Raw genomic sequence first — 21,173 nt, forward strand, 5'->3', positions numbered from 1 at the left:
GAAAGAGAGAGAGAGAGAGAGAGAGAGAGAGGGGGAGAGAGAGAGCATTAGATTACATTAGATTAGTTTCAACTTTATTGTCATTACACAAATACAAGGCAACGATACAAATATGCCCTGATGAACCATTTCTCTAGCAACACAAGAACAATAAGCAAAAAAGTTTATTATGCTATCCATCTATCCAGAATTTCCAAAACAGCAGCAAAAAAAAAAAAAAAAAAAAAAAAAAAAAAGAGATTGAGAGAGTGAGAGAGAGAGAGAGAGAGAGAGAGAGAGAGAGAGTGTGGGCTTCAGAGTAAAGTAGGCTATTTTGTTTGGGAAGAAAGACATAACTAAACATAGCTAGGTCATTTTAGCTACACATTTGCACTACCTAATTGGCAGTATATGATTGCAAAGCAAACCTTGGTTTGTGACAGACAATTACTGACCTTGGGTCTGATGTCAATAATACAACATACAATTTCATTATAACCCACTTAAGACTACTACTTCTTTAATTATTTGTATATTTTGTATATTATATTGTTAAAATTTCAATTTACTCATTTCAAATGACTCATTAACCATCAACAGAATTCTTTTTCTGTTTTTTTTTTGCTTCCTTATATGATCTGATCTGTATAGAGTTTACCATTCACACAACAAATGCAGAAATTCCAACCCAGTTAAGCGAATATTTATATTAGTTTTATTTAGTTTTTTACTAATATTATTTTCTATATTATATAAATATATTATAGAATAATAATTATATATTTCTGTAAATATTTTCTATATTTACTTAGTCATCTTCTGTTGTAGCCCATCCACCTGACGTGTTGTGTTTTCCAAGATGCTTTTCTGCTCATCACGGTTGTATTAAAAAAGGGCTCCTTTGAGTTACTATGAAACTTAAACACATTTAGCACATAAATGACATGACTGGCTGTAGTGCTTGACTTTAGTCACTGTCTGGCAGCTGGACCGTTCTAGACAATGAATTATGGGTTAAGAGATTTACTTTATGTTAATATCCCTTCCTGCTGAGCATGTTGAAATGTTTTTTGAGCCTTGCTGTTTCATGTTTATTATTTTCTAGTATTTTTTTTTGCTTTTATACCAAAAACAGTATATAAATCTATAACAAGATATTATTATATCTTTTCTCCTGATTTTTTCTTTTATGTTGAAGATAAAACAAAATATATTGCATATTTTACATCCATGTATTAAACATTGCAATACAAACACTGAAAATTAAGAGAAGTTCTTTCAGAATTTTCTGAGGATTATTAACAATGTTTTTTTTATACATCTTTCTTATTAAACAGGCTATTACATGAGTCATCAGAATCATTAATATTGCTTAATATTACTACTTAATTATTACTATTAATATTGCTATTTGTATAATAAGGTATTTACATACACATTCGTCATGGAATTAAATTCATGAATCAGTTCAATACAAATAAGATTTAAAAATATTATTATATTTATATATGTACTATTTATATCTTCTTAGAGTTCATTTTCCACTAATTTGATCTTGAGGTGTATACCATTGAGAGATTTGAGGACTAGTCGAGGGACCATCTTTGGAGTATGGTCTGGATCTTTGATGAGAACATACTTCCTAAGTGTCATAGCCACGACCACTTTCAGCTCATTCAAAGCAAAGTTCTGGCCAATGCAGTTTCTACATTGAATAGATAAAGATAAAATCATAAACATAATCAATGGAAATATACTGATATGGACAAGTATGTATGAAGCTGCATAAGGATACTCTTAAATTGACTACCCACCCTTGACCTGTGAACTCATGGCTAACATATTAGGCTGACAGTTTCATCTTGAACAATATTTAAATAATATTTTACACTTAAAAATTCAAACTGTTAAAAATGAACATGAAGTGAGTGTCTTCTACAAGATATCAATAAAAACTCCTTTAGATGCACACCTTGGTCCAGCTGAGAAAGGCACAAAGGCATGGGGTGATCTCTTAGCAGTGTTTTCTGGCAGAAATCTCAGTGGATCAAACACCTGCACAAAAAACCCACAAAAATTTTACTCCCTTAATGTAGGACGACTGAAATAGCATATGTTGGAAATAATTTTATCTGCGAATGTTTATCATAAAGGCTAGAGCACTTTCTAACAGCCTTTTTGGACAAAGACATATTCTGTAAAAGTCAGGCTGTGATTTCATACCTTTGGATTCTCCCAAACTGTAGGGTTGTAATGAACTCCATAAATACTGATTCCAATAACACAACCTATGGACAAGATTAAACAGCTAAATGTCATGTTTCAACACTGGACTATATACACACACTGCATTTAATACAATAATCTATTTGTTAGCACTGGATAACATCCAATGCACATCCATGACATTTCTGTATCCGTACAATCTGTTGCACCTTATTATATATATATATATATATATATATATATATATATATATATATATATATATATATATATATATATATATATATATATAGCATATATAGCATATATTGTGTATATTAATTGTTTCAGTAATTTCTATAGTACGATCCCAAGAATTTCACTCACCAAGGCACCACTGCTCAGGTGATGTGACAATAAAAGTGACTTGACTTGTTTGGTCAGATAGTATTTTCTAAAGGAATTTACCTTTATGACTGAATCATTCTCATAAGAACAAAGAACTTAGTTAATGTTTCAACAGATTATTTTTTACATCAATCAGGCACCAATAACAAGTGCAAAATATGATCTATAATTGTATATTATTTGTATATCATTATATGATTGGAGATTATAGCATATAACCACTTGCAAACTCATTTTAATCTATTAAAATGTGTAAAAGAGGCCACGACATTAGAGAAAACCTACCTGCAGGAACTGTTCTTCCATCAAAAAAAGTAATAGGTTGGCTCAACTTTCGTCCCATTCCTGGAACAGGAGGATACATGCGCAAGGATTCCTTAATGCACATTGTGGTGTATGGTATTTTACTGAGGTCCTCCCTAAAATACACACCGTTGATTAAAGACTCAAATAAACACCCAGATGAAAAAGAGAAAAAAAGAAAAAAAAGAAAAGAAAAAAGAAAAGAATCAGTGTGCTAAACTGATAAATCAAATAAGAGGTAATTATAAACTATGAACTATTAACAGCTGATCTATAAGGATACACATTTCCACTGTCTGATATACATGGCTTTTATCATTATAATAACTGTACCATTCAATATTTTCCTTTCCCATCAACACTTGTTGGATCTCCTCTCTGCACTTCTGCTGATGTTCAGGATTGCAGGCCATGCTGTAGAAGATCCATGAGATGCCACTGGCAGTAGTGTCGTGTCCCTCAAACATAAAAGTGTCCACCTCGGCTCGGATGGCTTCATCTGACAAGCCCTGCTGCTGCTCATCCTACACATATGGGGAAAAACTCTACTATGTAATACTACTACTAGTAATAATAATAAGAAGAAGAACAGTTTGTTACACTTTATAACTTGGTTTAAAAAATTCAAAGTGCTTTACATACAAAATATATTAATTAATTATGATAAGTCACATAAATAAAACAACCTATAATCATTAACCACAAATATGAGAATTTATACTTATCAGAAAAAGAATGTTTACAGTATTTATATACAAGGATACTACTATACTAACCATATACTGTTGATATCAAATCCATTTTGGCTCTCAGAAATAAAATTTTGATTAAAATAATTTGACTAAAGAGGGGCCTGTAAAGTCTCCATTTATCAAATACAGGTAAAAACATTTCACCTAAAAAACTTGTGGCAATAAAATAATTAATTTGTTTATACCGATCAAAAATGTCTGATAAGTTGATTTCTGTTCTGCCGGAAGAATGGAAATCCAATGTAAGACACACAATTGTAGTTTGGAGGATTGCTCCAAATCCTGGATAAATCCTTCAGTTTGGCCACTGGCTTGTGACTGGCTTGTGCACATTGTTGCAACGAAAGGTGAAACCTTAGTGAGAGGGTTTGGGAATCGGATTAAGCAAAAAAAGGATAATAACCTGCAGCACCATCTGGGCCTTTCACTTGGAAAATAGCTCTTGGAATTTCCCAATTATCTTGGGGCATGTAGGAAATGTCTGTCCAATATAGTTGGAGGTGGGGCAAATATGCATTTAAGGCTGCTCTGGCAGCATCAGGAGCCCCAAACAGAAACAGAGTTGTTAGAGCAATTGATGCATGGACTATATTCTTGAAGCAAAGGGAACCCAAGCACCACATGCAGCACACGAACCCTCTCTGTGTGGTGGCCTAACTGAAGCATGATGGCCGGAATTTTGGGTGGTTATAGGCTCTGAGCATGTCCAGTATAGGATGGGGGAGTTGGTCTATTGGCAAGCCTAGTTCATTAAAGTCTCATGACCAGTTCATCATTTAAGTCCTCAGAAAGCCCTGCAAATGTGCAGCTAGATGCTATATCCACAAAGATATCAGGCACGAGAATTGTAATACTTATAATATTCAGTCAGAGTTGTAGGTTTGGGAATCCCAGAGCCTTGGTCCAACTGTAGAGCACTTTATTTGTAATTGCACATAATTTACATTGTCCATAGCCTAATCACAGTCACAATCAGGTCTGAGTTGAGCTCAGAGTTTGCGATGACCCAATGGTTCCTCATCGTAAACTGTTGTAGCAAGGACATTATTTTCAATTACACTATCTAGTGTAGAGTGCCTCTCATATGAGGATGGGTTCCCTTCTGAGCCTGGTTCCTCTCAAGGTTTCTTCCACATATCATCTTAGGCAGTTTTTCCTTGCCGCCGTGGCCTCCGGCTTGCTCATTAGGGATATATAGTATTTTCAATATTATATATTATCTTTTTAAATATATATATTATATATAATATATATAAATATATTATCTTTTTAAAATTCATTTTAAACTTTAATTGTATATATCCATGTATTTATTTTTATTCTTATTTCTTCCTCTTCTTATTAATATTATATATGTATTTCTTTTTCTCTCTCTTCTGTTTCCATACTTCTGTAAAGCTGCTTTGAGACAATGGAAATTGTTAAAAGCGCTATGCAAATAAATTGTATTGAATTGTGGCATGGCAAGAAACATAACACAAAGTCACCTAGCTCAGCTACATTCCCTGCATTCAATGTAACCTACATTCAGTGTATGTGCAATAAATAATTTATATAGCACATATTATGGCTTATTCATCAATGATGATAAAACAGAAACCAAAAGGTAGTGGTCATGACATACTCGAGCATATAGAAGGATATCCAGAAAGTCTAAATATCTCTTCTCCTGGCCATCATCCTGGTTCTTCTTATTATTATTTAAAAATTCTCTTCTCTGCCTTATGACTTCCGCTGTGAAGTTAAAATACCAGATATTAACAGGTTACATAGATAGAGGCCTCCAACAGTCTGAACAATTGCATTCACATATACCTGTATGAGTGTGTGCAATTTTGCATGCTTTTCTGTATCTGTAGCCATGTGGACTCATGTGAAAGATGATATCGTTGTGATATGGAAAGACACGAAATCGTAGGTTTACCAGGTTGCACAGTTCATACACTGCCTTTATGTATGGGTTGGACCTGTTGAAATGAGATTGGTGTGATTATTACTACTTGACATATATTCATATTAATTATGTTAAGCTAAGTTTCCCGTATTTAACCCACCTATCTGTCTGACAGTTGCTTTGGCAGCTAAATGCACACTTCATTATGCTGTCCAGTGTCATCAGACTAACATGCTGAAAAAGTTCAAAGGTCTGTTCTGTTCTTGCATACACTTCCCACTTGTCCTTTGGGAAAGAGTGATTATTAGAAAACACACTGGTTGCACAAATCAAGCAGGTAAAAGACTAACTGTCATGAAACATATTAACTTATAGCTAATAAATCTAAGATAAACTCACCAACATAACTTGTGCTGAATTTCCCACTAATTTCACATAAGGTTTCAAGATATCATAATGGAAGCCTGGTGTAAGGAGTCGTCTGTGACGAAACCATTTCTGTCCAGCAGTAACAAGTAAACCTTCTCCTGAAGAGAAAGAATTAAAAAAGGAAATTGTTTTCACACTTAATTTCATCTAATATTTCTATTCTATTTCTATTCTGTGTAATTAGTGTACTTTGTACATGTACATGTAAGATTCCAGCACAACATTACCTATCCAAGGTAGGAGAAATCTATATCCAAAGTCATCCTTTGGTCCTGTAAAACAAGAACGCAAAACAGAAGGGCTCTCAGAACATGATGTCTAATTTGACAAATCATATGGGCTATAGTTTGATTTTGTTAAACAAAAACAACATGTTCACCTGTTGTTGCCAGTATGGGCTTGACATAAGATGGATGGTGGACAAACAGAAATAAACTATCTGGGCTAAACTGTATTGGGAAAGCATAGGGATATTGTTCTCCCCATTTGGGTATCATCTCTAAATCTGTTCCGTCTTCCTTGAACTGCAAAACATGATCAAACTTAAACAAACATCCATAATAAAAATTTTTAAGTTCATAATCTACATCTTCTGACAATCTTAATAAAAAGGATTCCTGAAGTGTTCTTTCAATAAATGTTGTGGATTAAACGCAAAGTGTGTCAAATAAAAAAAAGAAGAATTATGCAATGCAATTCACAATTTTGTAAATCATTCATAAGAATTTAGTATGGCATGTTTAAAAATAGCATAAAAAGTTTTAAACTTAAACTGAACAAACAAATTTTTGAATTTGTTGCTTAGAGTTACGCTAAGAGAAAGCAGGTGAGGGATTAAGCTCTGTTATAGCCCTCTGGGTCATAGGCCACTGTGTGGCTTTTCTGTTTGCAAACCATTCAGGTGTAGTGATAGTATCTGTGCAATACTATTATATATAGCTAAATATACTGTACTCCATGGCTATATTCTCACATATAGGTTTGAATTTCGAAACATTGTTATTAATGGTTTATGTTGCAATGTGTATACCAAACAATCTTTTTAGTTAGCGAAACATTTCAGTTTGTATTTAAGCATTTTATACTCACTCCTACCTGAGAAACGTGTCCGAGAAGCCAGTGACCGGGAGGTCCAGGAAACTGCTCTAAGGCACGCATCCACCATTTTCTCTTAATTGACCATTTAATCAGAACAGCTGAAATGTAGATTATGCAGAAGGCTAGGAAGACATGATGGAAGTGAAACACTTCCAAGTTAAATGGTGCTAGTTTTGCGAAATAGTTATAGAGCTCCATATGTATAGCCTACCAACCCTCGTTGCTGTTAATGTGATTGAGAGCAGAACAAACACACGCACATGCAAACAGAGAGAGGTCGGTTAGCGAAAACTACAGCATGCCCTCTGCCCTCGGAGCTTATCTCAGGGGACTTAGGGCACTAAGTGGAGGACATCCAATTGCGCACACACTCAAACTACAGACAATGTCTTTGAGGAAAGAAACTAAGGCACCATGAAACCACAGATACATGCTGAGACTAAACATATAATATACACTTGCTTGAACTGCAACATAATGACAACAAATCAATTAATCATGCAGTACTGAAGAGATTTTTTAGTTTCCCAACCAATTGCCCAGCATAGTCCACTGTCTATGGCTTGCTTGATTTCTTAGAGCCCAGCTGAGCTGCAATGTAGTTGACGAGTATATACTCAAGGAGCTCTTGAACAAGTCTTGGCTTTGATGATTTTATTGGCCCTAGCATGAATATAAAGGAACTGAAAACTGAAATGAGTAATTATAAAGTGGCTGAGTAAGTGAATATAAAACGCCACCTTTGCTTGTCTCCCTCTGGACTTATTTAAACACTAGATGTTAATTTAATGCTGGACATTATACACTGTGTGAAGACACAACATGATGAGAAACAAATCCAAAGCTCATATCCAGTGTTGTTTTCAGTAATGGCCACATCTGTGTTAAACTGTATTGGAAAAACTTCAGTGCAACTGCCACAAATGCACTTCCCAGTATAGCCCATAATTAACCAACTTCAACTAACCTTGGTGCTTGTTCCATTATTGTTTCTAATTGTTTCTTTAGAGATTTGGCATAATATGATTAGGGTTACTACATTGCAGAGTAAAGACAATAAGTACCCATAAATCATCAATCTATAACATGTATCAGATATTTTTAAAAAAGTGCTACTAGTTTGCGAGAAACCCAGACATTTCCCACCATTTATCATAGGAACTGAAGGGACTGGGTTTTTACAGTTCAAACTTGTTCAAAGTTCAAATTTCCCTGAATCATGAAAGATCTGTACAGAGTTCAACACTGCACACAAGAGGAGAAGAAAAGTTACAACCTAGTCGTGCAGAATTTTTCCTCAAATATTCAAAATATTCCTATATAAGTTATTTTTTTTTGCCTTCCTTGCTAAAAATGCACTACATATGTATTTGTGAAATATAACCTGGCAATTGCAAAAAAACAAAAACTATACATGTGAAAACAATAATTGGGCACCAAATACAAGTATACAACTTAGTTACATTTTAAGTGCAAATTTACACACACATATAATAATGTACATATGCTTAGTTTCTATATGTGCACATTGTTGAACAACTTTCTTTTTATGAATTTACAAATTGCTCATCTGTTGCAACCTCTGTTGAAAAAATCGGTTGATTTTGTACCAGAAATATCTGATTTAATAATAATAATAATAATAATAATAATAATAATAATAATAATAATAATAATAATACATTCATAGGCACCTTTTGAGTTACTTAAGGCCACCATACAAATTCAAACAAGTAGATAATATAACATTAAACAACAATAAAACAATAATTAAAAGAAACTCCCTAAAAGTGCAGCCTAAGATCTTTTGGAATAAGCACATCTGAACAAATATGTTTTGAGTTGTGTTTTGAATGTGGTGAGAGAGTCTGTGTTACAGATATTCCAGAGATGAGTAGTGGTGCGACTAAAAGCTCTAACACCCATAGTGGTTAAACGGGTAGACGGTGTAATAAGGAGCCTAGATAAAGAAGAGTGGAGAGTATGGGAGAGAGTGTAGAACTGTATAAGATCTGAGCGGTATGGTGGAGCAAGATTATAAAGAGCTTTAAAATTGAGGAGAAGAATCTTAAAATCAATATGCTGTTTCATAGGGAGCCCGTGGAGAGGTTGAAGTGAGAGGGTAATGTGATGCATGATGGGAGTTTGTGTTATGAAATAGGCAGCAGAGTTCTAAATAAGTTGAAGTTTGTGAAGAAGCTTTTGGATTAAGCAAAACCCTGTGTGGCTTCTGCTTTTTCCAGAATTTTGGAAATAAAAGGGAGATTTGATATTGGACAGAATTTACTAAGATTACTGAGGTTAGCACAAGTTTGTTTAAGAATTGGAGTTATTGCTGCTGTTTTAAGAGAAGATGGAACAAGGACAGAAATGACAGAAGAGTGAATGGTGCGAGTTATCAAAGAAGAGTGCAGGTAGACAGGCTTTTACCAGGTGAGTTGGTTAAGGATCAAGCTGACATTTGGAGGATTTAGATATATGGACAATATTTGAGATTTCAGATTCAGTGGGAAGCTTAAAGGAAGAGAGAATAGTGAGAGGAGAATCAGCATGGAACACTCTATGGAAGTGGATATAAGAGATACTTGATGAAGCTAACTGCTGATGAATATTAATAATTTTATCATTGAAGAAAGTCATCAAAGCATCACATTGAGCAGTGCAATACAGGTGATGTACTTGAGGGTTTTAGAATATTGTTCACTGTGGAAAATAAGGCTTTTGTGTTGCCATCACCAGACTTAATTTGTTTATTGTAGTGAGCAAATATAGCTGTAGTCAGGGCTTACTTACACAGAAAGATTTCTACGTGTAAAAGTGGTCAGCACCTGGTTGAGTCTAGACTGATCCGCAGCTATCAACAGTCATCAGTGGCGATGTGAGATGATTTCATTGCCTGTAATGATCATCATTAAAGTACACCCATGAGAATCTGTAGCAGTGTTGTCAATTAGAGACTTTAAACTTTAAATTGAAATAATAATGATAATTATCCTATGATGCCTGAGAATGGCACATTTAATGGGAGCTTCATAGCATGTGTTGAGAAGGTATACTTTTAAGTGAAATCTCATTTTTCTGTAGTGACATTATTAAGGGCATTGGGGATTGCTTCAAAGAAGTGCTTCTTTTTGGCTGGATTTTTCTTTACAAGAGGCCCCAGAGCCTCCTGTGACACCTGCAACATTCAATATTATGCTTGCTTCAATCCCCTATGCTCCAGACTGATTCAGTGAATCAGTCCTCAAGAAGAAGTACACCATGGCAAACTTCTATTTCCTATGAATGGCACAAAAGACCTTTAGGAAGGCATGGCTCTCTAAAGAAAAATAATGATTAGATCGCTGGACTTCAGTCACTAGATGGCAGCAAAACATCACAACACAATTATTACATTAAAAACGTTAAATATAAACAGTGATTTTATATACACATTTCTTATTCTTCTTTTATGTAAAAGAAATGATTAGAAGCTCATTAATATTACATACAATGTATATATATTTATTATATACATTTTGTATCTTCTTAAAGTTCCTTTTCCACTAATTTCATTTATTTTCCACGACCACTTTCAACTTGTTCAAAGCAAAGTTCTGGCCAATGCAGTTTCTACATTAAATAGATAAAGTTAGTATCATAAGCAATGGAAATGAACAGTGCAATAGAAATGAACAGTGTATGAAGCTTCTTAAGAGTACTCTTAAATAGATGTTTAGGAGTTTTTAGAGGTATGGAAAGTTGCAAAGAAAAACATTGCTTGCAGGTTACTGCATCCACTGTGATCAGAGGTAGAGGTCAGTTCCTATACTACAGAGCTGAGATATGAGAAAAACTCAGTTGTGGCTGGCACAGTCTGCACTGTCAGAATTATGCAGATTGACACTGCAAGGTCTGAACTGGTCTGTGGCCAGGTCCTAGAAATGAGTTGGCTTTTAAATATATAACCCAGCACAGACCAGCTAAGTAGCCCTACTAGCCTGACTAGGACCAAGCAAATGCTCCTATGACCTCAAAAGGCTCACAGAAAAAAAGCCCTGAGATGGACTTTAAGTGTCAAGCTACATATGGTCATCTGTCTGCTTTGTTTATTTGATCTGACAGCTGTAATTCATGTTAAGGGTTTATGTCTAAGATAAACTGCTACTCTTTGCTGAAGATATTTTTCAAATGAAGAAGACTTTTATTGTTAGGAGTTCTTCTCAGAAGCTTTACATGTTCTAAATTATGATAACTAAACATTAAGTGTATATATTTTAGTATTTACCGTTAAAATAGAAATGACAGTGTCTGCTACACCAAGATAGCAACTTGAAAACTGCATGTGGAAACAAACCTTGGTCCAGCTGAGATAGGCACAAAGGCATGGGGTGATCTCTTATCCGTGTTTTCTAGCAGAAATCTCAGCGGATCAAACACCTGCAAAAACACAGAAAAATGAAGTGAATGCCGAACATAAAGGCTGGAGCATTTTCTAACATCTTTCTTGTACAGAGGCAGATTCTGCAGAAGTCAGGCTCTGATTTTATACCTTTGGGTTGTGATGAACTCCATAAATACCGATTTCAATAACACAACCTTTGGAAAAGATAAAACAGCTAAATGTCATGGGACAGCTACTATTTTCTAAAGGAATATATTTTCTTATATTATATTTCATTTATTTATATATTAACTTGGTTAATCTTTCACCAGCTTACCTCTTACGTCAATTACATATAAGTTATATAGGAGGAATGTATTTCTGTGATATAATTTTATTGATTTGGACAAAGATTAATCAGGTGACAATTATGATAACACTTGAAAAATTGATGGCTAAATTTCAGCTGAACTATATTATATAAAGAAAATATTGTAAAAATTAAAAAGCTATATTAAGTATAAAAATCTATCATTAAAAAAGCTTCATTTTAAATGCATTTTGTGAGTAAAGAAAAGAATCACACTTTTTCAAAATAATCACATTTTGTTGCTTTGCAACCTGAAATGAAGGACACATTTTTTGTTTTATCATACTGTATTTACTCAGTGCTTATAACATATACCTTATAACATCCAAGTGAAAGATATAACACCAACATTTAAAAAAAATCCCTCTCCTACAAAGGACTGGTAAACTCAATCAGGTGTAGCTAAGCATTTCTTCCACCTGTGATCAACTGTAGTCATTTTGATTAGTTCAGCATAAAAAGAGCTATTTCTGGATCATTTCAGTCCATAGTAGTGCAACTAAAGCAAACAATCAACTATAGGTGGCAAGGTACTCTCAAAAGATCTCCAGAAAAAAAATGTGGACAGGCTCAGATCAGAAGATGGATACAAAATTTTTTCAAATCCTTCAACAATCCCTAGAAGCACAGTGAAGTGTATTATTAAGCAGTGGAATGTGCCTGGTACACCTGGTACCTTCCCTGGATCCAGATGGCCCACCAAACTGGATGGAAAAGTGAGGTGGAAACTGTTGAGAGGCTACCAAGACGCTGAAAGCAACTTTCCAGATATAAAAAAAATATGATCATTGTGTGCATGCAACAAAAAAAATCTAAATTACATTTACATTATTTACTGCCAAGTGTCATCCAAATGAGGATTGGTTCCCTTCTGGGTCTGGTTCTTCTCAAGGTTTCTATCTCATATTATTTTAGGGAGTTTTTCCTTGCCACCATTGCCTCTGGCTTGCTCATTAGAGATAGATAACTTAATCTTAAACTTAATTTAAAAAATAAATTCTGTTTCTATATTCTGTTTCTGCAAAGCTGCATTGAGACAATGTGAATTGTTAAATGTGCTACACAGCTAAATTGAATTGAAAATCAATGACAAGCCTGAAGTAGTCACTAGATGGAGGCAGGGCCATATTAGACAATGCATTATATTTATTGTATGATAACGTTCCTTCCTGCTGACATGTTGAAACATTTTTTCAGTTATGCCAATTCTAGTACATTTTGCTTTTGCTTTTATATCAAAACTGTATCTAGATCTATATCAAGATCTTATAGTAACTTTTCTCCTGATTTTGTCTTTTATGTGCTGCATAAAACAACATTTTGCATTTTTACATCCATGTATTAAAAACTGCGATACAAACACTGAAAATTCAGAAAAGTGCATTCAAAAGGAATTATTTATTAAACAGATTATTACATTAAACAGAATTCATCAGAATCATTCATATTGCCTAAGATTACTGCACATAAATAGTATTTGTATAATAGGGTATTTACATCCACTTCTATTAAATTTATGAATTAGTTCTATACAAATAGATTTAAAAATATTACAATATTTATTATGCACTATTTATATCTTCTCTAAGTTAATTTTCCACTAATATTGCTTGATTTTCCAAATACTCTATGACTTCATGAACATAGTATTAACAATAGATATAAAGAAAGTTTCAATTATATCATTAAATTCGTAGATTAAAATTAAAATTAGTATATCTTCTCACTTTTCCACTAATTTGATCTTGAGGTGTATACCATTGAGAGACCTGAGCACTAGTCGAGGGATCATCTTTGGAGTATGGTCTGGATCTTTGATGAGAACATACTTCCTCAGTGTCATAGCCACGACTACTTTCAGCTCATTCAAAGCAAAGTTCTGGCCAATGCAGTTTCTACATCGAACAGATAAAGATAAAATCATAAACATAATCAATGGAAATAAACAGTTTATTGATCTGGGCAAGTATATATGAAGCTGCTTAGGAGTACTTAAAATAGATTTAAGTGTTTAGGAGTTTTTAAAGGTATGTAAAAAGTTGCAAAATGTGGCAGTACTAAGAAAGACATGACATGCACAGGCAATTATGTGATCATTTTCTAGCTCCTACTGCAAAATATAGAGGTCAGTTCCTATAATACAGAGCTAATCAAGACATGGCCTCTAACATTAGGGCACGAGAGATATAGAAACTCTCTGTCAGTTTGAAAAAAATCACAGCATTGTTTGTGGCTGGCACAGTCTGCACTGTCAGAATTATGCAGAATGACCCTACAAGGTCTGCCCTGGTCTATGGCAAGGTCCAAGAGAGGAGAGCACAGGCTTTTAAATATAGCACCCACAATAATTGCACAGACCTAAGTAGCCCTATTAGACTGGCTAGGACCAAGCCAATGCTGCACCAAGATAGCAATGAAATCTCATGTGGATACAAACCTTGGTCCAGCTGAGAAAGGCACAAAGGCATGGGGTGATCTCTTAGCCATGTTTGCTTGCAGAAATCTCAGCGGATCAAACACCTACAAAAACACAGAAAAATATTACCAGTGAATTCTGAACATAAAGTCTGGAGCAGTTTCTAACATCCTTCTTGTACAGAGGCAGATTATGCAGAAGTCAGGCTCTGATTTTATACCTTTGGGTTCTCCCAAACTGTAGGGTTGTGATGAACTCCATAAATACTGATTCCAACAACACAACCTATGGAAAAAACAACTAAATGTCATGGGACAGCGACTACTTTCTAAAGGAATACACCTTTATGACTAAACCATTCTCATGGTGCATATAACCAATATTAACTTGGTTAATCTTTCACCAGATTACCTCTTACATAAATCATCTAGGAGGACTGTATTTAAGTGTGATATAATTTTATTGATTTGGACAAAGATCAATCAGGTGACAATTACGATAAAAATTGTAAAATTGGCTAAATTTCAACTGAAGGACTATATTATATAAATTTAAAACTATAAAAATGGAAAAGCTATAGTAAGTGTATAAAAAAATAAAAACATCAAAATGTTTCACTTTAAATGCATTTATTCTCTTTTCTAGAAGCTATGTACAGTGAGTAAAGAAAAGAATCACACCCTTTCAAAATAATCACATTTTGTAAGCTGTGCATCCTAACATGTAGAAGGACACACTTTTTGTTTTGTTAGAACATCCAAGTCAAAGATATAACAGCAACATTTCAGAAAAAATTAAAAAACAGAATCAATGACTTGGATAAAGTATTAAAACCCTCCTAAAAAGACTGGTAAACTCAATCAGTTGCAGCTAAGAACTGTCTATATGGCACAACAAGCCATTTGTCTTCAACCTGTGATCAACTGTAGTCATTTTGATTAGCTCAGCATAAAAACAGCTACTCCTTTAGAATTTTAGTCCATAGTAGTGTACCTGAAGAAAACAATCAACTGTGGGTGGTAAGGCACTGTCAAAAGGTCTCCAGGATAAAGTTGTGGACAGAATCATGTGAGGAGATGGAAAAAAGATTCAAAGGCTTTATCAATCCCTGGAAGCACAGTCTATTATCAAGAAGTCTAAGATTGGAAGAGCGACCTGGATGGAAAAGCAAGGAGGAAACTGGCCAGAGAGGCTAGGAAGAGGCCGAAAGCAACTCTGAAGCAGCTGTAAAAATTTATGACAAAGAGAGTCATTGTGTGCATGCGACAAAAATATAAAAAATTCTCCACAAATATGGCTTGTATGGGAGAGTTGCAAGAAAAAAGCCAATCCTCAAAAAAGGCCAAATGCGGTCACAACATACAACTTTAGTTACAACTGGGCTTTTCAAAATGCACCTTGAAGATTCTGTGGCCAAGTGGAAAAGGGTGTTATGGTCAGATGAAAACTATTTTCACCATCAAAATAACACCATTCCTACTGTAAAGCATAGTGGTATTAATATTCTGTTGGGGTGTTTCTCTGCAGCAGGGACTGGAACATTGTCAAGATAGAAGTTAAAATGGATTGGGAAAATATTGTCAAATTCTTGAGGAAAACCTGCTGTCCTGCTGTGGGAAAGTTGTCAACAGTAAGAAGATCACTGACCACACAGTGGATAAAGGAGAAAAAGTTCTCCCTGCATGGACTCATCAGAAATCTGTGGAATGACCTGAAGACTGCAGTCCACCCAAAGGTCACCATCATATTTAACTGAAGTTGAGCAGCTCTGCAAAGAAGTGTAGGCAAATATTGCAAAGTCTAAATGTGCAAAGTCGGTAGAGTCTCTCAATATCCCAAAAGACTAAAGTCTCTAATTAAAGCAAAAGGTGGTTCATCAAAATACTGACACATTGTGGTGATCCTTTTTACAACTGATTCTGATTTTTATTTTACATTTTATCTGACCTGTTGTTCTTTTATTATACAGCTGTATGTTAAGTTACATACAGCTGTATAAAATAAAAATTGGTTAATTCTTCATTTCAGTCTGCAAAGCAACAAAATGTTATTACTTTAATGGGAGTGATTATTTTCCATACCCACTGTAAGTATTATCAATATATTTGCTTTCCTAAATTGAGAGAATGGAGAAATTACAAGCCTGAAGTAATATCACTTTATTTGACTCTAGATTATAATTTACCTGCAGGAACAGTTCTTCCATCAAAAAAAGTAATAGGTTGGCTCAACTTTCGTCCAATTTCTGGAACAGGAGGATACATGCGCAGGGATTCCTTAATGCACATTGTGGTGTATGGTATTTTACTGAGGTCCTCCCTAAAATACACACAATCAGTTAGAGACACAAATAAACACCTAGAAAAAACAACTGAAAAGAATCAGTGTGCTAAATGTGGACTTCTGGGGATTAATGAGTTCTGTAAGAGGTAACTGATCCAGACTACTATAAACAGATAATACATGAATATATGCATTTAGCATAGAACAATCCTCTGTCTAATATAGATTATTATCAGTAAAAAAATTATAATAACTGTACCATCCAATATTGTCCTTTCCCATCAACACTTGTTGGATCTCCTCTCTGCACTTCTGCTGATGTTCAGGATTGCAGGCCATGCTGTAGAAGATCCATGAGATGCCACTGGCAGTAGTATCGTGTCCCTCAAACATAAATGTGTCCACCTCTGCTCGGAGGGCTTCATCTGACAAGCCCTGCTGCTGCTCATCCTACACATGTTAAAAAACTTGTTAACATTCTCCCATATAATAATAACAATAACAATAATAACAATAACAACAACAACAACATCAATAATAATAATAATAATAATAATTATTATTATTATTGATATTATTACTACTACTTCACTTTTTCACAAAAAGCATACAATTCTTTACACATGAAAATAGCTACCGTAATTTCCAGACTATTGAGAGTACCTGAATATAAGCTTCACCCACTGAATTTTAAAAAAATTATTATTTTGAACATAAATAATCTGCACATGTCTATAAGCCGCAGGTGCCTTCAGGTACATTGAAACAAATGAACTTTACACAGGCTTTAACGAAACACGGGAGGGAGCTGCTGACACAGACTCGTCCGTAAGGATGTGGTAGCCTAGTGGTTAAGATGTTGGATTACCAATCGGAAGGTTGTGAGTTCGATTCCTACATCCACCAAGCTGCCACTGCTGGGCCCTCAGCAAGGCCCTTAACCCTCAATTGCTCAGTTGTATAAAAATGAGATAAAATGTAAGTCGCTCTGGATAAATGCTGTAAATGTAAATGTACCCTGATGGACAGGCCTTTATGTCTCATAAATCTGAGACACCACGATGGTCCACCTCTAAAATCCTCAAACTTCATCGTGGTGGCGATTGTTTTGGCTTTCAGTCGGATCTGCAAAGATGAAACATCTCAGCCCTCTGCTCTGTGTGTGTTGACCCAGTCTTCGAGCTCATTTTCTAGTTCGGGCCATCTGCTTTTCTTCCCTCTGAAAGCTTTAGTTTTCTTTTTGCATCGAGTCAATTCCTCATGCTGCTGTTTCCAACGTCTTATCATGGACTCATTAAGACCAAGCTCCCCTGCAGCAGCTCTGTTTCCTTTTCCAACAGCCAAATCAATCGCCTTCAACTTGAAAGCTAAATCATATGAGTTTCTCCGTGTCTTTGCCATGATGAGGGTGACAAAATGACTACCGTAATCAGAATGATGGGAAGATTGAGCGCGCTCGATTTAATCTAAACAGTAAACAAAAAATTGTTTGGCCTTAAACCCGTTCGCCAATTTCTTTGGACTAATGAAAGCTTCATGCTGCCAAAAAACTGAGCACGTCACAAAATGCATTTTTTTGAAAAAAAAAAAAAAAAAGTAATAAAAAATTGATAGCGGGAAAAATCCATATATTAGCCGTGTCATTGTTTAAGCCGCTAGGTTCAAAGCGTGGGAAAAAAGTTGCGGCTTATAGTGCGGAAATTATTTCTTACATGAATAAAACAACCTAAACAAATAATAAAAGGAATGTCAAAAGTGTACTCTATAGTAGTACACAACCTCAAAAAAGTATGATTTTGTATATAATGCAGTCTTTTACTTAATAGATGTAATTTGGTCAATAAATAGAAGCCATTTAGGTCAAAGAAACTTTTTAAGAATAGCAAATAATAACTTTGACTCCAACTGCATGTTAAAACTAGCCCAGTGTTATTCCTGGGAGCATGTCTGTCATGTGAGTGTGTGTACCACACTGGAGCACTATCAGCCTAGATATAAAATATTATTTGGTTTACCAATACTGTTGTTTGCCCAGCAACAACACTGGAACCCACGGCCCAGTGCTTCAAAGTAAGTAGCCTTGCCTTAATTGTAACCCCATGATATTTGCAGTACACATTAAGGCTTATTCATTCAGTGACGATAAAAGAGAAACCAGAAGGTAGTGGTCATGACATACTCGAGCACAGAGAAGGATATCCAAAAAGTCTAAATATCTCTTCTCCTGGCATTCATCCTTGTTCTTCTTATTGTTGTTTAAAATTTCTCTTCTCTGTCTTATGACTTCCGCTGTAAGGTTAAAAGGTCAAATATCAATAGGTTACATAGATAGAGGCCTCCAACAGTCTGAACATTTGCAATCACATATACCTGTATGAGTGTGTGCAATTTTGCATGCTTTTCTGTATCTGTAGCCATGTGGACTCATGTGAAAGATGAGATCATTGTGATATGGAAAGACACGAAATCGTAGGTTTACGAGGTTGCACAGTTCATACACTGCCTTTATATATGGGTTGGACCTGCTGAAATGAGATTGGTGTGATTATTACTACTTGACATATATTCATATTAATTATGTTCAGCTCCTGTATATAACCCACCTCTCTGTCTGACAGTTGCTTTGGCAGCTAAATGCGCACTTCATTATGCTGTCCAATGTCATCAGACTAACATGCTGAAAAAGTTCAAAGGTCTGTTCTGTTCTTGCATACACTTCCCACTTGTCCTTTGGGAAAGAGTGATTATTAAAAAACACCGGATGCACAAATCAAGAAGTTAAAAGACTAAATCTTTTAACTTTTGTAACAAATTAAATCGTAGCTTACATATCTAAGATAAACTCACCAACATAACATTGGCTGAATCTGCCATTAGTTTCACATAAGGCTTCAAGATATCATAATGGAAGCCTGGTGTGAGGAGTCGTCTGTGACGAAACCATTTCTGTCCAGCAGTAACAAGTAAACCTTCTCCTGAAGAGAAAGAATAGCTGTCATAAGTAGAGACATCACTTTTTGTAACTGCTTAGTTATAATATTATGACTGTGTTCACATGATAAAGTTGAACTGCCACAAAAAGGCACAGCTGATTGTACCAGTGTTCTGTGAAAATAGTGATAATAAAATGGTTAAAATGAGCAAAAATACTCCAACACGTGTAAAGATTACAGTGTGAAATTAAATGGAATTTGAAACACAAAGCTAATGACAAAATTATGCAATTCTAATGACTAAAATAATATAATGTCTGCCTTTCATTTACAGCAAATTTCATGAGACATGTCTATTCTGTGAAAACATGAGACATGTCTATTCTGTGTTTACTTTGTAAATATTTCTTGTACAATATTACCTATCCAAGGGATGAGAAATCTATATCCAAAATCATCCTTTGGTCCTGTGGGACAAAAATGCACAGAAAATGGGACAATGGGACAAAATGAACAGAAGGTCTCTGTGAACATGATGTCAATCAAGTGACTAATTTAATAAAACATATCAGCTATAGATTTAGTTGTAGACAAATGACACATATACCTGTTGTTGCTAGAATGGGCTTGATATAAGATGGATGATGGACAAACAGAAAGATAATATCTGGGCTAAACTGCATTGGGAAAGCGTAGGGATATTGTTCTCCCCATTTAGGTATCTTGTCTAAATCTGTTCCATCTTGTTTAAACTGCAAAACAACATGATCAATCTTAAACAAGTATTGATAGTGAGAAATCTAAAGTACAAAGTTTACTTAGAAAACTAATAGTAGTTGGATTTGTCACCCTGAACTTCTGGCCAAGTGAAGTAAGGACTTAAGTTCTGTAACACTAGATTTTACTGAGATTCAGACCTGACTACTCAACCGTGCAGGATATATAAACATCTAGAGATGTAAGACTATAACTCTGACATTATTATTATAATCAAAATAATACTAAATTTGCCTCGTTTTAAAATAAAACAAAATGCTGAAAACTGTGAAATGTTCGATTTTACGTACGATATGGTAAAATGATCTTCCTTTATTATCTTCCAAATAAAAAAAAAAAATAATAATAATAATAAAAAAAGATAAAATATTTGGTGTGTTTTTACACACTATACTGGAATGAAAACCAGGAAGTTTCATCATTGTTGTGCCCCTCTGTCCCCTGGGAGAACTGGCATTAAATCTTTCCGCCGAAGCGAAACATTTTAGTTTGAATGTAAAAGTTTTACACTCCTAGTTTTATTCTCCTACCTGTGTAACGTGCCCGAGTAGCCAGTGACCAGGAGGTCCAGGAAACTGCTCTAAATCACGCATCCACCGTTTTCTCTTAATCGACCATTTAATCAGAACCGCTGAAATGTAGATAATGCACACGACTAGGAAGACATGAGACAAGCGAAACGCTTCCAAGTTGAACGTTGCTAGTTTCGCAAAATAGTTATAGAGCTCCATGTTTATCCTACCAACACTGTGTTGTTGCTGTTAAGGTGAAACACACACACACACACACACACACACACACACACACACACACACACACACACACACACACACACACACACACACACACACACACACACACACACACACACAAAGGGAGAGAGAGGGGGGAGAGAGATATGTTCACCCAATCTGACCTTTGAAACTAATCTAAAGAAACGAGACATATGAGCAATATGTCAAA

The 21,173-nt window shown here is 35.0% G+C and overlaps 2 protein-coding genes across 6 annotated transcripts; both read right to left on the reverse strand.

Annotated features, from left to right (window-relative positions):
- Positions 1 to 73: 73 nt before the first annotated feature.
- Positions 74 to 8,281, reverse strand: LOC113644211 (cytochrome P450 4A6-like). 2 transcript variants are annotated; one of them, XM_047811864.1, is made up of 12 exons: positions 7,066 to 8,281; positions 6,350 to 6,494; positions 6,198 to 6,242; positions 5,941 to 6,068; positions 5,702 to 5,826; positions 5,463 to 5,617; positions 5,272 to 5,381; positions 3,229 to 3,419; positions 2,878 to 3,011; positions 2,203 to 2,267; positions 1,952 to 2,034; positions 74 to 1,684 (listed from the first exon to the last, which is right to left on the reverse strand). In XM_047811864.1, exons 1-12 carry the CDS (start codon positions 7,264 to 7,266, stop codon positions 1,507 to 1,509), a joined length of 1,560 nt encoding a protein of 519 aa, XP_047667820.1. In that variant the 5' UTR covers positions 7,267 to 8,281; the 3' UTR covers positions 74 to 1,506. The 2 variants fall into 2 exon arrangements, with proteins under 2 accessions (XP_047667820.1, XP_027004658.1); XM_027148857.2 differs by having other exon boundaries at positions 77 to 1,684; positions 5,463 to 5,614; positions 7,066 to 8,263.
- Positions 8,282 to 9,942: 1,661 nt separating this feature from the next.
- Positions 9,943 to 21,016, reverse strand: LOC113644213 (cytochrome P450 4B1). Of its 4 annotated transcripts, none has more exons than XM_027148861.2 (12): positions 20,741 to 21,016; positions 20,041 to 20,185; positions 19,856 to 19,900; positions 19,348 to 19,475; positions 19,104 to 19,228; positions 18,871 to 19,025; positions 18,680 to 18,789; positions 16,760 to 16,950; positions 16,403 to 16,536; positions 14,438 to 14,502; positions 11,405 to 11,487; positions 9,943 to 9,964 (listed from the first exon to the last, which is right to left on the reverse strand). In XM_027148861.2, exons 1-12 carry the CDS (start codon positions 20,939 to 20,941, stop codon positions 9,958 to 9,960), a joined length of 1,389 nt encoding a protein of 462 aa, XP_027004662.2. In that variant the 5' UTR covers positions 20,942 to 21,016; the 3' UTR covers positions 9,943 to 9,957. The 4 variants fall into 4 exon arrangements, 3 of the variants coding, with proteins under 3 accessions (XP_027004662.2, XP_027004660.1, XP_027004659.1); XM_027148859.2 differs by lacking the exons at positions 9,943 to 9,964; positions 11,405 to 11,487 and adding exons at positions 13,181 to 13,696; positions 14,239 to 14,321 and having other exon boundaries at positions 18,871 to 19,022; positions 20,741 to 21,014; XM_027148858.2 differs by lacking the exons at positions 9,943 to 9,964; positions 11,405 to 11,487 and adding exons at positions 13,181 to 13,696; positions 14,239 to 14,321 and having other exon boundaries at positions 20,741 to 21,014.
- Positions 21,017 to 21,173: the final 157 nt, after the last annotated feature.

Source organism: Tachysurus fulvidraco, chromosome 3, assembly GCF_022655615.1.
Source record: "Tachysurus fulvidraco isolate hzauxx_2018 chromosome 3, HZAU_PFXX_2.0, whole genome shotgun sequence".
In the NCBI taxonomy this organism is placed as follows: domain Eukaryota; kingdom Metazoa; phylum Chordata; class Actinopteri; order Siluriformes; family Bagridae; genus Tachysurus; species Tachysurus fulvidraco.

Coding starts and splice junctions, on each gene's coding strand:
- LOC113644211 (XM_047811864.1), bottom strand. CDS start 7,266: ATGGAGCTCTATAACTATTTCGCAAAACTAGCACCATTTAACTTGGAA. Junction 6,495..7,065: donor TTCTCGGACACGTTTCTCAG/GTAGGAGTGAGT, acceptor CATGTTTTGCAG/TTCAAGGAAGACGGAACAGA. Junction 6,243..6,349: donor GCCCATACTGGCAACAACAG/GTGAACATGTTG, acceptor CTTGTTTTACAG/GACCAAAGGATGACTTTGGA.
- LOC113644213 (XM_027148858.2), bottom strand. CDS start 20,941: ATGGAGCTCTATAACTATTTTGCGAAACTAGCAACGTTCAACTTGGAA. Junction 19,901..20,040: donor GCCCATTCTAGCAACAACAG/GTATATGTGTCA, acceptor TTTGTCCCACAG/GACCAAAGGATGATTTTGGA. Junction 19,229..19,347: donor ATTCAGCCAATGTTATGTTG/GTGAGTTTATCT, acceptor TCTTTCCCAAAG/GACAAGTGGGAAGTGTATGC.